The 15140-nt window shown below is 37.3% G+C and overlaps 1 protein-coding gene across 1 annotated transcript; it reads right to left on the bottom strand.

The window, feature by feature from the left end:
- Nucleotides 1-3805: 3805 nt before the first annotated feature.
- LOC138695249 (52 kDa repressor of the inhibitor of the protein kinase-like) lies at nucleotides 3806-5707 on the bottom strand (the record flags this gene model as incomplete). Its single annotated transcript, XM_069819821.1, is given in 2 exon segments — nucleotides 3806-5470; nucleotides 5473-5707. Coding segments are annotated over 2 exon segments (1785 nt in total), but the record flags the coding sequence as incomplete, so codon positions are not given.
- Nucleotides 5708-15140: the final 9433 nt, after the last annotated feature.

Raw genomic sequence — 15140 nt, forward strand, 5'->3', positions numbered from 1 at the left:
CTTTCTTATTTTTGGCCTTCCCTTTTGTCTCCGCGTAAGAGCCATACACCTTAATTTTGTCTATCATATGATATATTCTATTGCCTCAAACTTTTCTTCCGTTCACAGTTTCTTCCAGTACATCCTTCAGTAGATAGTTTATTCTTAGCTAATAACCCAGCCAATTTCTTTTTCTCTTCCCGATTACTTTCAGCATCGCTCATTCTTCACGAACTTCTTTTAGTACCGCTTCATTTCCTATTCTGCCTATTCATTTCACACGCTGCATTCTTCCATTTATGTCACAATTCAAATGCTTGGAGTCGTTTCTCTTCACTTCCTAGTAATGTCCATGTTTCTGTTACGTAATAATTAATTTGCCATACTACAAACAAAACACTTTATAAATTTCTTTTTTATTTCTTTGCCAGAGTTCCGCAGAAGATGGTCCTCTTTCTATTAAAAGCTTCCTTTGCCATTGATATCCTTTCGAATTCCTGGCAGCAGCTCATATTACTGCCTATAGTACACCCCAAGTGTTTGAAGCTATTCACTTGTTTGTACTCCCTCATTCCATATTTCCACGTTTACCTTTTTTATTTTTATGGTCTTGTCTTGTTTACATTTATCATCATCGTATACAGCTCACAGCTATCACGGAATTCTCGTCGTACTCCTCTTCTTATTCCATTTACCTCTAACATTCCTAAATTTATCCTGACTTTGACCCGATATTATGTCATACAAAGATTACTGAATAGCCTGCTCTCTTTCCAGTCCACATCAATTCACTTTATGATCCTCTTAAATTTATTCCAACTGAATCTGTCAAAAACCTTTTACCATATCGTTTCTGAAATCGTTGATTTGTGAAACCCTAATGGAGAAGACGTTATTCACAGCATCTGTATAGATCTTCAGATGCAGGAGGTTGTAGCGCTAGAATCAGATACCATGGAAACAGATTTGGGATTAGGAATCGCTGGTTCTTTCCTGAACAATTTTGTAGCAGCATCAGTTCGATAAAACACATAACATGTAAGTATGTGAATAAGAGAGCGACAAAGCAACTTTCGCCCTCCAAAATGAAGATGAAGTAAGTGATGAATAGAGCCCGAATAAATATCCTGTTGCTTGCAATGTGTGCGCGTTGCGAGTAGAAGATTTTTTGGGAGGAGTAATAGGGGACACAGCTCTGGTAAACTGGAATTGTCAGCAATAGGGACTGGGATTTAATTAGTAGCTGAATACATTAGATTACAAGTATTAACTAACAGTTAAATTCCTTGAGATTTAGTAAAGTTGTGTGCTATTTCTTTCCCCTTATAATTTTTATGTTTAGTTGTAACGTCATCAGTTTTCAATCACATTTATGTGTTTTTGTATGAGTTTATATAATTCGTTTGGTATGTCATGTTAGACCTCTTTCTTCTTCTTTTTTCAACGCTCGTAGTCAGGGGGGTGAAACTGAGAGAGGAATTTCCGGTAGTAAGACTGTCCAGGCCGTTGTTTTGTTGCCCGATCACCAGAAGCGCTAAACGTTTCAATGGAATTGTCTGATTGGATACTAGTGGGAAACACCGTTATATACTATATATATCTCGTAGGCAACGGAAAGCCACACAGAACAACAAAATAGCAGCCATATTTCTTTTGAGACGGGAGCCTGGTGACTATTTTATGAGTTGTTTGTTTTTTATGTTACGTAAGAAAATAAGTTAAAATTTCATCACAACAACTAATATTTTATTTATACTTGTTCTGTTGAAATTTTTATATACCTTAATCAAATAACATAAAAATATAAAAATACTAACATTAGTCTTTAACAGTCTTCATAATCTAATCACCAAACCACCAATATATCGCTGAAATTTTCAAATGCTAAGCTTCACAGCCAGACCACCAGGAGCGCACCATTTCTCTGCTTTCCTCTCGTAACATGCGCCGTACACTTCTATTATTTTGTTGTTCTGTGCTCGTATTTCTTTATGGTAGCAAAACTATTTCATAATTAATCAATTTCACCGTCGAGATACTCATATTCATTTGTTTTTACTGTTACTATAATCAAGAGCTCATGTGGTGCTAGTCAGTTTTTCTTCCAAGATTGCCTCGTTTAGAGTAGTACCACAGTCTAGTATATACAGTCACGAAGCTTGAGTTGTGAGGGTACTAAGAACAATAGACTGTGCCGGTACTATTTCGCATTGTCTGTGATGAGGGGATAGTAGCGATCCTAGTGGTTAGCAACTATCTATGGATGCATATTCCCTACGTATTTAGCTTCGTGGCTGTATATATTAGACTGTGGTAGTACTACAGTCTTATATATGCAGTCACGAAGCTTGAGGTGATGACGATATTAGGAACAATAGACCGTGTCGGTACTATTTCGCATTGCCTGTGATGAGGCGATAGTAGCGATCCTAGTGTTTAGGAACTATTATTCTCTACGTATTGAGTTTCGTGACTTTAGGGCTATATACTAGATTGTGGTAGTGCCAAGCAGATGTTACTGGTACTAAGATGAGAATTTGAAGGATCACATTGAATTGCAACAAAATCTACGTTTCAGAAAACTAAGGTAATAAAAAAAATGTGGTGAACACAGAGTTGAATGTTACCCGGGATAATGTTATTAACCGAACTTTAAAACACTGAATAAATGAATTTACTGGCATTGGTGAAAACGGTCCTAAAATAAGAATAATTGAAAATTTTGTAGAAACTTGCCAATTATTATTGAAGTAAATATAATTTAAGGCAGGAAGACATTTAGAAATGTGCTTTTGGAATTTTGATTGTTGTATTACGTAATTTTGTGTTAAATTTGTAAGTAATACTCAAGAATTAAATACTTGGTCTATATTATAAATATTTTTATATTATCTTTCTACTGGTTACGGTTCATGAGAATATTTTCAGTAAACGTATCTTTATATGCTTAACACGATATATTCCGTGCTGTGAATATTTTCCGGTATATTCTTTTGTTAACGAGTTGGAATTGTTTCCGATGATATCATTGAGTGAATTCATTATTTATGAGAGGAAAGAAAAAAAAACAATTTTTTCTCTCCACTCACGTTATGACCAAGCAATTGGTATCATGATATATACAGTATGTTCAAAATGTGGGCCATATATTCCTGAGCAGTTAGTATTGATGAAAGTAAGAAAAATAAGCGTATTGAATGTAGACGGAGGCACCGATTGTCGAAGGGCTAAAGCGTCTTAATAGACACGGAGTACTCCCGTTTCCCTTCTGGCATTCCACTAGTATTTATTTAATTATCATCATGTAGGCCTATTGTTATGTAGTTTTTCTTCCTTATTTAATATCTAGAATGTATTTATTTAACCTGGTAGAGATGACGCCATCAGGCCTTCTCTTCCCCTACAATAGTGAATTTTATTTTACTTGTACTGCTGAGTGAACTGTCTCTCGAACGCTTTATTCTCTAGGCAGCCGATACAGGCGCGGATCTAGAATTTAATAATAGGGGGGCTAATAGTAATTGAGGGGCTGGGTGCAAAGGGCATTTTAGAGGATGTGCCCTTTTTGAGTAAAACGCTTTATTGTGTTCTCTGATCTGTTATGCATGTAATCACAAAGTTGTAGTTTAGTACTGTGATCATAGAGGTCAGGAGTACCGGTACCCAAAATGTAAAGGCGTGCATAGATAACATTATTACGGTTTGAATTTTCAACATCAATTTTCTCAAAACTTGCATTTGAGAGAAGTGCCTTTCTTGCACCCAACCCCTCGATTAACATATGAATACAGTAGTATAATCACAAAACAGAAGAATGGAATTAAAAACAAATAAATAAACCACAACAATATTGTCACTCTTAGGTTCTAAGTCTTCAGTTAGTTCTAATTCTAAAGGAAATGGTGACTGGAATGGAAAGTCGATTAAATGTTACTTACAGTTTAACGAAGCTGAAGTCGTCTGGGATGTTTTCTTGCGAAAAGTTCTGTTACTTCGTCCGGACTTACGTCAATGTTACGATGAATGTTGAGCAATACCAAACCATTCAGTCTGTCCTGGTTCATCGTCGATCTGAGGTAGGTTTTCACACGTCTCAGTGTTGAGAATGACCGTTCCGCGGTGCAAGTTGTCACTGGCATGACACATAATATAGTGAGCAGCTCTCTTATATTGGGGTAGAAATTATTTCTAGTATGCAGCAAAGCTCCTATAGCCGTGTCTGGTTTTTTTTGTTGCTCCTTCCAAAATTGAAACCACAAATGTAGCTCTCCTCTAAGCTCTGGAATAGTTCCTGGCAGATCCTGTTCATAAATCGTTGCAGCTTGTAGGATGACATCGATATTTTTATCAGGATCGTGTAAAAAGTTAGGAATCAAAGATTGGAGTTTAATTACATGACTGTGCCTAGCAGGCGAAAATCGTACTGACAAATCGTTTAGAAGGTGATCAAGAAAAGGAAGAAATACATTGAGGCGGTAATAATCTTTAGGAGACTTAGACGCAACATTATTGCGATGGATTTGTCTGGATGCAACTCGAGGTACATTTACTTCTACGTCTACAGATTGAGCCAATGCAACAGCCTTCTCAAAAAGAAAATTATAAGTGTTATTATCTCGGCAGGCCTGAAGAGTATTCATGACACATTCAACCATCTGGTAGCACTGACTTAGTTCGAGATTTGGGCTCTGTAGCTTCCGCGAAACACACAGTGTTATTCCAAATATTTCTGCTAAAATATGCAATGAAATTATGAATTCCAATTTTAGAATTGAGTTAAGCATCAAATGTGCCTTTGTACCATAGGATCCAAAATCTTCCAGGAATGATATAACTGCGGATAAAATGTCTAAAAATTGTAACACTGCGTCATGCCGTTCAATCCATCTTGTTTCACACAAGGTCTTTAGTTTCGTTTTCTTGTGTTCAGGGCATATTTGACTAATTTTTTCTTTCATCATGATTGACCGCTTGCTAGACTCCCTAACATATTTTGCTATTTCAGCTACTGTGTCTACAGTTTGTCTAACACTGGAAACAGAGCACGATTTTGAAAGTGACAAATTTAGACAATGTGAGGCACAGTGCATATAGTATGCGAGAGGCTGCTCTTTTAAAATTCGCGCTTGGACACCGCGAAACTTCCCCGACATATTAGCACCGCCGTCATAACCCTGTACGCGAAGATTCGAAATGTCTAGACCTAAGTCCCACAGTTCACTTAAAACAACTTTTGACAATGCCTCTCCACTTAGATCTTGCACCACTACGAATCTCAAAAATTCCTCATGCAAGTAACACTTTTCTCGGTCTACGAATCGCACACATAATGATAGTTGCTCATTGGAACTGATGTCGGTTGTTTCATCTACTAAGATAGAAAAATATTTACTTTGGTTAACCTCTTCAACAATTTTCTTTTCAATAATGGTGCCACAACAGTTTATGAGATCGTTTTGCGTTGTTTTACTTGTTAGAGATGAGTTTTGGGGGCATTTTTAAGATGACTATGCAGAATCTGATCACCGGCATCAACGCGATATTTTAGAAGCTCCCTGAAATTACCTTCGTTTTGATTTTCGCTTTCCAAGTCAATCGCACCATCATCCCTGTGTCCTCTTAATGGAATATTTTGTCGGCCACACAAAATAATTGTTTTTACTATTGGGATAAGTTTCATCCTGTTTTCGCGCACTGTTTGTAACACTTCATTATTCAATTGAACCAGAACGTTCTCTACCTTGCCTTCAAACACTTGTTTAAAGTTGTCACATTTTAAGAGAGCAGTTTTATGATAACTGTTCTCTGAATGTCTCCTGAATATTTCAGAGGCCTTTTTTAATTTTCTTAGAGGTTTCGTAACTAAATTCTGTAACGTCACTTTGCTTCGCCCTCCCTCTTTAGATCCGAATAAAACGCAGACGTGACAGAACACACCTTCATCCTTCTTACTGTAAGAGAGGCATGGAAATCTTTTAAGCCACGCACGCTGAAATTGTCTAGACTGTCCCGATTCTAGTGTCTTCGGAAATAGATATTTTTCGTCTGGAACCCACGGATTTGTTAGAGCTTTGTATTTTATCTCGTCGCTGCATATTTCTTTTTCCACTAAGCAACCAATATCTAATACATTATGAGTCGTCGAACTAGCGTCATCACTTTCACCGCACATAACCGATTCCACTGTTACGGTATTAACATGCATACACTTTTCTTCATCAGTTGTATCATTGTCATCCGTACTGCACTTTTCTTTCACTTCACCACACGGCTTCTTGATGAATTGTAAGATATTTGTTTGAAACTTACGTTTCGACATTTTATAATTTCTTATAACTGTTACACTAAATAATTCACCTGTACGGACTGATCACTTCTCTTCTCAATTCAGAAGTCGAATGTAGTGGCTATTGTAAAGTACGATAACAAAGGTGTTGGTAGCGGCCTAGCTACAGTGTGGTAGGGGTGGTTACCGTTAGATTTCCGTTCCGAAGTCCGAGCTATTGTTAAAACCCATGGTAACGACCCCTAAGGAATACGACCACTTACCTGATCTATTCACTCGAACTGTAAAGAGAGTTTGTATGCGAAAGAAAATAGCAAAATAATATTAAGTTTAGAGAGTGAAGAAATCATATAAGTTATATGAATAAAAAAATAATGCATTGACATTTTAAATAAAAAAGTCTTTGAATTGATAGGAGGGCCTATAGCCCCCCAGACCCCCCCCCTTGTATCCGCGCCAGAGCCGATACGCTTCTAGACGCTGTTAAGAAGAAAACGTATATGGACGATTCGACAAACGACAAATTATTTGTGTAAAACATTACTAAAGATAAACATTAACAACGTCATCACTCACTCAAACCAATGAAGAAATGCTAAAATTATCCCTTTTTTCGTATAGTTTTGGCATTACAAATGTTTAATATTTTTGTGGAAACATAGATAGATGGATTTATTGAGTAATATTATACATACAGATGCTATATTATCATAATTTTCTCTAAAATCCTATACACGGGTCTTCTGACCGTATGTGCATTGTACCTAAAACAAGTCCTACTTTGTAGGTTTCACTCCCCTCACCTATGATTATATCCAACCACTCTCTAAAAGAACATACATATTAAAATGAAAATAGCACAACAAAACACATTATATAATATGTTCTAACCTAAAACCGACATAAAAGTGTATAATTGAGTAGCTACCATTATCCCTTCGTCATTTCGTATCACAAACTTCCACAACTGCACTTCTAATCTGTCTCGCCTTCAAGAGAAACAATCCAGCCTTTTGTTCGTATTCTCTATTCCTCATGAGGTTAAGACATGCAAGCGAACTCCTATTCTGACTTAGCATCGAGGGTGGTAGATATTTTCTCCGTACTTGTTCCAATTCGACACACTGTAATAAAATATGTCTATAGGAGTCCTTTTCTATGCAAAGTGGACAAAGCCGCTCTCCTTCTTCGTTGACAATTTTGTGACCCTTTCATGCCCTCAATCTTAGCCACGCTAAACCTGCTCTACTGCCTTTGTTACAAGAATACATAGTACGATGCATCAGTCGCTGCAGTTTCTTTCAGAAGTGGAGGCGATGTTTTTTGTTTATCAATTCTTCCCGAATGTGTCTTTTATTTTCATACACATCTTTTCATACATATCTAGAGACAAAAGCCAAATGTAGTTAGGTTAGGTAACGGTGGCTAGGGGCGGTTTAGGGACGACCCTTTGCACGTCGGTCATATTGAGGCCTATTGTGCACCCCGAATTTTTATGGGATGAATGAGGTGTACCAGCCCACCGGCCGCATGTGACCTCTCACCCGCTCACTCAATGGAGGCTTCCTACCCTCCCCCTCCCAAAATTCATACCGCCAAGATGATCAAACAGCACAGGATCCATTTCAACAGCCCTTTCAAGGTGTCGAAGCGTCCTTGAAACTGCTCTTAAGGAATGAATCTTGGCAGAAATATCGCGGAAGGCTGGGAATCCAGGAACCGTTAGGGAGAGGACGCCCCTTTCCCTTAAGCGGACGAAGACATGCGTCTTGACCTGAATATGTCTATAGAATGAGATGAAGAAGATGAATGATATGAAATCTAAATTCTTTTTCTACACGGGAGGGGAAGGGAAATGGACCGTGGGAATGAAAATTCCAACCCGGCATTTGCCTAAGTAACTATGGAAAGCGACGGAAAAACTACAGTCGGGTTGGTTGGTCAGGGAATAGAACTACGGTCCTCCTGAATGCGAGTCCATGCGGAACGATGAGCCACCTCGGGCGATTAAATGTAGTTAGATTGAGGGATCGCCGTAGCAAGCTATCTTTCAAGACTCTTATAGGTATCCTACATACAAAACTCAGCTTGAACTCCTCGCGCCGCGCATGCTATACCCCTCTTATCCCTCTGCAGTAGGCTTGAAAACATGCTGGGAACGGGAGCATACGTCATCTGCGCGAGACAGTCACGCCCGCTGGTTTCTGCGCACTGAGTTTTGTTTGTTGGATGCTTATAGTAGTTCGACCATAGAATAGTCGATTGCATGACGTGCTGTAGCAGAATCTCGCTCGGAAATAGTAAAAATGCGCTCCTCTCTGTTAGAGCTATAAAAGGGGAAGCCATTTCCACAAATGTTTGATCAGAGGAAGTGGAATAGGGAGAGGGGAAAGGCAAGGATGTCTTTTATCATCTACCCTGTTCAACATCTACTTGGAAGATTGAGTGATGAACAATTTACAGAATATGGTACGGGTGATAGTAGGAATAACAATGAATTTCATAAGATTTTTTGATGATATGGCAGAAAAGGTGATATAGGAGCGGATATGCTACTGGAACTGAATGATAGCTGAGTCCAGTATGGGATGAAGATAAAAGCAAACAAGACGAAGATCATAGTTATCGGAAGAAAACTCAAGAAAGTAAATATGCGAAATTAAGTAGTAGAATAAGTGAACAGCTTGAAATAATTTCGGTGTACAATAAATAATAAAATAATATGCTGCCAAAAACACAAAAGGAGGAAAACGATGGCAAAGCTAGCTTTTAATAGAAAAAGGAACATTTTATCTGCGGATATTTGGAAAAATAATTAAGGAAGAGACTAGTGAAGTTCTTTATGTGGAGTGTGATATTTTATAGGTCTAGGTCAGAGAATTGAGCATTACGGCAAAGTGAAGAGAAATGACTAAAAGCATTTGAAATGTGAATAAGGATAAGAATGACGTGTGTAAAATGGACATATAAAATAAGAAATGAAGATGTGCTAGAAAGAGTGGTTAAAAAAAAAAGAATAATGCTGAAACTGACCATGAAATGGAAAAGGGAATGGGTGGGTTACTAGCTAAGAAAAAACTCCCTATTGATGGATGCACTCGAAGGAATAGTGAACGGGAAAAATTACGGCGCAGAAAAAAGATATCAGATGACAGACTATATTAAGATAAAAGAAAGAAATGAGAAAAGTAAGGTAATGGCTCCAAAATGAATGGTACTCGAATAACAAGCCAGAAAATAAACTATTAAAAGCCTTGTTAATAAGCTTACTGAAATACAGTGCGTTCGCATCACGCTTGATCCGAAGAACGCGGACGGGAACAAGCCTGTAGGGCGCGAGGTAAAACGCGACATTTTAGATCCATAATCTCCGGCTTATTGCACTCATATGACTTTAAATAATGACATGCACACTATCATCATTTTATTTCACTAATCTGTGTTACATCAGTTGCTAAAAGTGGTGTCCATTCAGACATTCTCGACGTCTTTTGATGAAATTTAAGTTCACACACAGAAGTTCTTCTTTCGTTACCGGTATCCTTCTAATTTCTTTACTTATATTGTCTTTGAATTCATTAATGGTGGGTGGGTTATTTGTATAAACTCTATTTTCTAGGGTTCCCCACAAATAATAATCGCACCCGGTAAGATCTGGAGAACGTGCGGGCCATAACCCTGTAGCAATAATTCTGTCATCTCCCTTATAGCCTCCAAAGGAACATCTACAGTATGGGCACATCTTCATTTCTTATTTTATCTGTCCATTTTACACACGTCATTCTTATCCTTATTCACATTTCAAATGCTTCTAGGCTTTATCTGCACTCTGTAAATATAGCAAACCAATAGGATAAAATTTAATTTAATGCAATGTGCTACTGAAAATGCTGCTTGTCTATGCGGATGACGTGAATATGTTAAGAGAAAATCCACAGACTATTAGGGAAAAAATATACATTTTACTTGAAGGAAGTAAAGAGATAGGTAAGGAAGTAAATCCCGAAAAGATAAATATATGATTATGCCTCGTGACCAGAATATTGTACGAAATGGAAATATAAAAATTGGAAATTTATCCTTTGAAGCGGTGGAAAAATTTAAATATCTTGGACCTACAGTAACAACTATAAATTACACTCGGGAGGAAATTAAATGCAGAATAAATATGGGAAATGTCTGTTATTATTCGGTTGAGAAGCTCTGTCATCCAGTCTGCTGTTAAAAAGCTGAAAGTTAGAATTTATAAAACAGTTATATTACCAGTTGTTCTGTATGGTTGTGAAACTTTGACTCTCACTTCGAGAGAGGGACAGAGGTTAAGGGTGTTTGAGAATAAGATTCTTAGAAAAATATTTGAGGTTAAGAGGAATGAAGTTACAGGAGAATGCAGAAAGTTACACAATGCAGAAAGTTACACAATGCAGAACTGCACGCATTGTACAGTTCTTCACCTGACATAATTAGGAACATTAAATCCAGACGTTTGAGATGGGCAGGGCATGTACACGTATGGGGGAATCCAGAAATGCATATAGAGTGTTAGGAGGGAGACCGGAGGGAAAAATACATTTGGGGAGGCCGACACTAGATGGGAGGATAATATTACAATGGATTTGAGGGAGGTGGGATATGATTGTAAAAAGTGGATTAATCTTGCTCAGGATGGCGGGCTTATGTGAGTACGGCAATGAACCTCAGGGTTCCTTAAAGGCTTAAGTTAGTAAGTAAGTGCTACTGAAAATAGTCAAATTGGGACAAATTTTACATATTTTTTATTTTCATGCTATAAATGTACGCTTTCGTATAAATTTTATCTCTGTATCTTAAACATAATTATACCTTTATATAAAAGGAAGAAGTTGTGTTAGTTTACGAGTTAAATGTAACCAACACTTCAAATGTAACTACATAAACAATAAATTTTCTACATTTTGAACGACAAATATTTCACAGTGGTTGCAGCTAGAGCGACGAAACTTGGCTTACTTATTCATTAATATCTCTGTTGTGAAATGAAGCATATGATTGGCTGTATTCAGTATAGTTTTACTGCTAGAGGATTACAGTAAAGCAGCATTATTTTTTTTTTAATGTTTGAACATTGAAGAAATTAAATTTATTTTTTACAAATGAACTAATTAGAGCAGAGCATTGTTAATACTTCATTGCATAATACGCCGTGTTACCTTTAAGAAAAAATTACATTAAAAAAAATATTACTTTTTTTTCTAGAAATAGGAATTTTCACTAAGAAGATTTTTAAAAAAAGTTAAATTTTTTGAAAAGTGTATATGAGAAAAGATTAAAATTTACAGTATGTGAATATGATATTGATATGCATATTTAGTAAAAATTTCTACCCTCTTCTGGCTCAAAAATGGTAAATTTTAGAAATTTCAGTAGCGCATCGCCTTAAAAAATGTAATTATTTTGAGTGCCGTCGTATTAGTAATTTTAGTTGTAGGCTACTCTGTTCAAGAAAAAAGCTGAAAAAATCTGCATAGGCTAGTTAAAATACCTCCAATCATTAATATAAACTTATTCTTTCATATTAAATTTATTGTAACACAGTGTAGAAAATTACAAATCCGCATATACTGTAAGTACAGTACTGGCAAAAAGAAAACCGGACCCACCCTTGTAGCCGATTTCAGAGCCTTGTTCACTCCAGAGTGTCGGTGCATATTTCTTGGACCCGAAACAACCTGTGCAGTTGAACAACAGCCACGCAGCTGGTTACTGTTTTCGTCTTCATTGAGTAGCAAAAGCCCATATTATCTTCATAAAGAAAATGGGTAATATGTAGGCAAAATTTGGTTTATACAGTAGAATTCCTCGTATCCGGCAACTGTGGGACAAAGCCAGAAACCTGATTTTGCCGGATAATTAGAAAATAGTTTTCGAGTCCAATGAATATGCACCGACGCTCTGGAGTGAAGAAAGTTCCGAAATCAGCTACAAGGGTCGGTCCGGTTTTTTTTTTTTTTTTTTAGCCACTAATGTACATGATAATAAGTTTGAAATTGCTTTTAAATTTTAATTTCGTTGCATACAGTAATTACTTTGTTTAAATACATATTTTAGGAATTTAAGTGCTTTGTTACATTTACTTTTACATTTTCTAGCGCATAAGCTTAGACCTACTGTTGTCTGCTAATATTTTATGAGAAATGTGAACGTTGTGAAATACGGAATGAACAAAATGAAACTGTCGGCTGCGAACCCCTACATGATTTTGGGTTTTAGTATGTTTATCCTCATGATAGATCCCGCATCCCCTCTTGAGCTACGGAACAACATATTTTTATTTTCACTGCTTTCACGAAAAAATTTTCGTGGATAAAGTGTCTCCGAAAACTCCGTCATTTTTCCGCTTCTCCTCGTCACGGATAAGCAAAAATATACATAGGCCTACTAAAAAGAACACGAAACAGCCTCGGTTCAGAATAAGAAACATCAAGTGAATAAAAGGGACTTAACAGAGGAAAATTTCACGAAATAGGTTTTCGGTTAGAAAAAATCCGTCAAATATCATTGCTGCGAATAGCTCAGGGGGTGCCTAAAACTTCAGCGGTGATGCTCACTTTAATATGCCACTAGATTGTTGAAGTTAAAGCCGTAGAAACCCAGAAACCCGTTTTCCTCGAAGACGATGCGTCGCTACATGGCTAGGATAAAGGAAAACCTCCGATATGAAATGCGAATCAATAGACCCTGGATTTTTATGTAACATCAAAGTGCTGAATATGTAATTTACGTAAAAATGTGGAAAATATCTGTGAAATATGTAATTAAATGTGAAATATGTAAAAAAAAAAATGTGTAATTTAAAATCGGTATTTATTAATGCATCAAATTCAGAAAAATGTCTTCACAATTTAACTGGTCAGTTGAAGTGGGAGGATGCAGCCTGGAAAGTCGATTTGCCATTTCCACCCCATCATTGTACAGCTTGCAAATACAACTTGTCTCTGAACGTATTCCGAATCTCAGCGCCGAGCAATCTGATGGCATCACGGTGTTCCGAATTGCAGCGATGACGTCACTGACGCTCCACCGGTGTCGCACCTGTTCCATCAGCTTGCAAAAGTGGTGGCAGTATTCATCAGCCGCCATCAGTGAAATTCATTGTTTCTAATATAGGGCGCGAATTAGCAGACGAATGACATCGTGCTTTGTTGTGTCATGGCGGTGTGTTCTAATGTATTGTTTGTAATGTACACAACACCGTAAAAAAACTGTTAATGGCTTATGAATGAACATGTCAACGGACCAGTTATTACTACTGGCAAGAAATAAATTGTTTGTGCTCTCTTTTTTCTTTGAGCGAGATGACGTATGGAAATTTAGTAAAATCTTACTAGCGTAGCGCAATAACAACTTGTACAGCCGCCATGATAGCCATTGAACCTTCCAGCAATTTTGTTGCTATTCCGCTGCAGCATGACGTCATTGATGTCCAGCGGTCCGGTGAGATTCGGAATACGCAGTCTGCCAAATCCATACTTTTTCTTGTGCCTTAAGATTTCCTACAAACATATTTTTGCGTCGCACACATAATGGTATTTTCACTTATTTGACGCCCGACCCAAACCCTTCGCTAATATCTTACTTTCAATTTGTAACAAAGTTAAATGACCGGCACACCTGACCATCCCGGATTCTGGGAAAACATTAGTTCAAATGTACAGAGTTGAGGCACTCCGAACTACTGTATTTTGCAAAGGGTTGGTATCCCCAGTTTTGTTTTGTTTTGTTTTTTTTTTTCAAAGAACTATTCTCTTAAGCCAGCTTTAGAAATTGAATTATTTTCTATAGTTGTGTACAAAACATAACGACGTCAATTCCTGGCCCTCTCTCTTTACCAGCATCGTATACAGTACGATTATTTAGTCCTGACAGTCGCCGGCGATCTGCGCCTGGGTCAGGCGAGTCCATTAAGTTACGCCAAGAGATGTTTAGGTCAGTCTGTTGCCTGCAGTCAAAGGGATCGGATGTCTCCAATGCGGTACAGCGTTGTGTTTCCAGTACATTTGAGCTGTACTGCATTCCTTTAGCTACCGCTCGCCCTTATCTCTACTCCGGAACTCTCCCCACTACTCTCATTACTTCACCTCTTTCGCGTTGCTGAGCTGTCAGGACTAAATAATCGGGCTGTACTAGGCCTATAGTGAGAACAAAAGGCTGCCCTCCAGGTGCTGTTATTGGACAGGGACATTAAGATTTATCTCCAAGTATATATAAAAGAAACTTCAATACTTTATTCTGAAACATAAAACGAATTTAATAAAAAAAATAAAAACTCAATTATTGCCTAGATATGTACAAAAATCTTACATTCTTTACATAATAATATCACAGTCTACTATATACAGTCACGAAGCTTGAGTTTTGAGGGTGCTACAAACAATAGACTGTGACGGTACTATTTTGAATTGCCTGTAATGAGGCGGTATTAGCGATCCTAGTGGTGGGAAACTATCTAATGTTTGCATATTTACTACGTATTGAGCTTCGCGACTGTATATACTAGACTGTAATAATATGTAATATTAATAAGAATATTGAGGGCGGCAATGAACCTCCGAGTTCCTTAAAAGCCATAAGTAAGTATTAGTAAGAATATGTAAAAATATGTAAAGTGAAATTCAACTCTAACTATATCTGAACCACAAATCGCCGACATTTATCATTTTCAGTAGTCTATAAGTAAAGGAATGCAATATGTAATTCCATAAGCATCTGGGCTCTACGAATAATAATTATGTCAAAATCAATTAAGGAAGTGTCCGCAAATATGCTGGAGAGATTTGAAACATGCATGAGTGCAGGTGAACATTTACAACAATAAGATAAACGTTTTTATTTCAGT

Source organism: Periplaneta americana, chromosome 1, assembly GCF_040183065.1.
Source record: "Periplaneta americana isolate PAMFEO1 chromosome 1, P.americana_PAMFEO1_priV1, whole genome shotgun sequence".
Lineage (NCBI taxonomy): Eukaryota > Metazoa > Arthropoda > Insecta > Blattodea > Blattidae > Periplaneta > Periplaneta americana.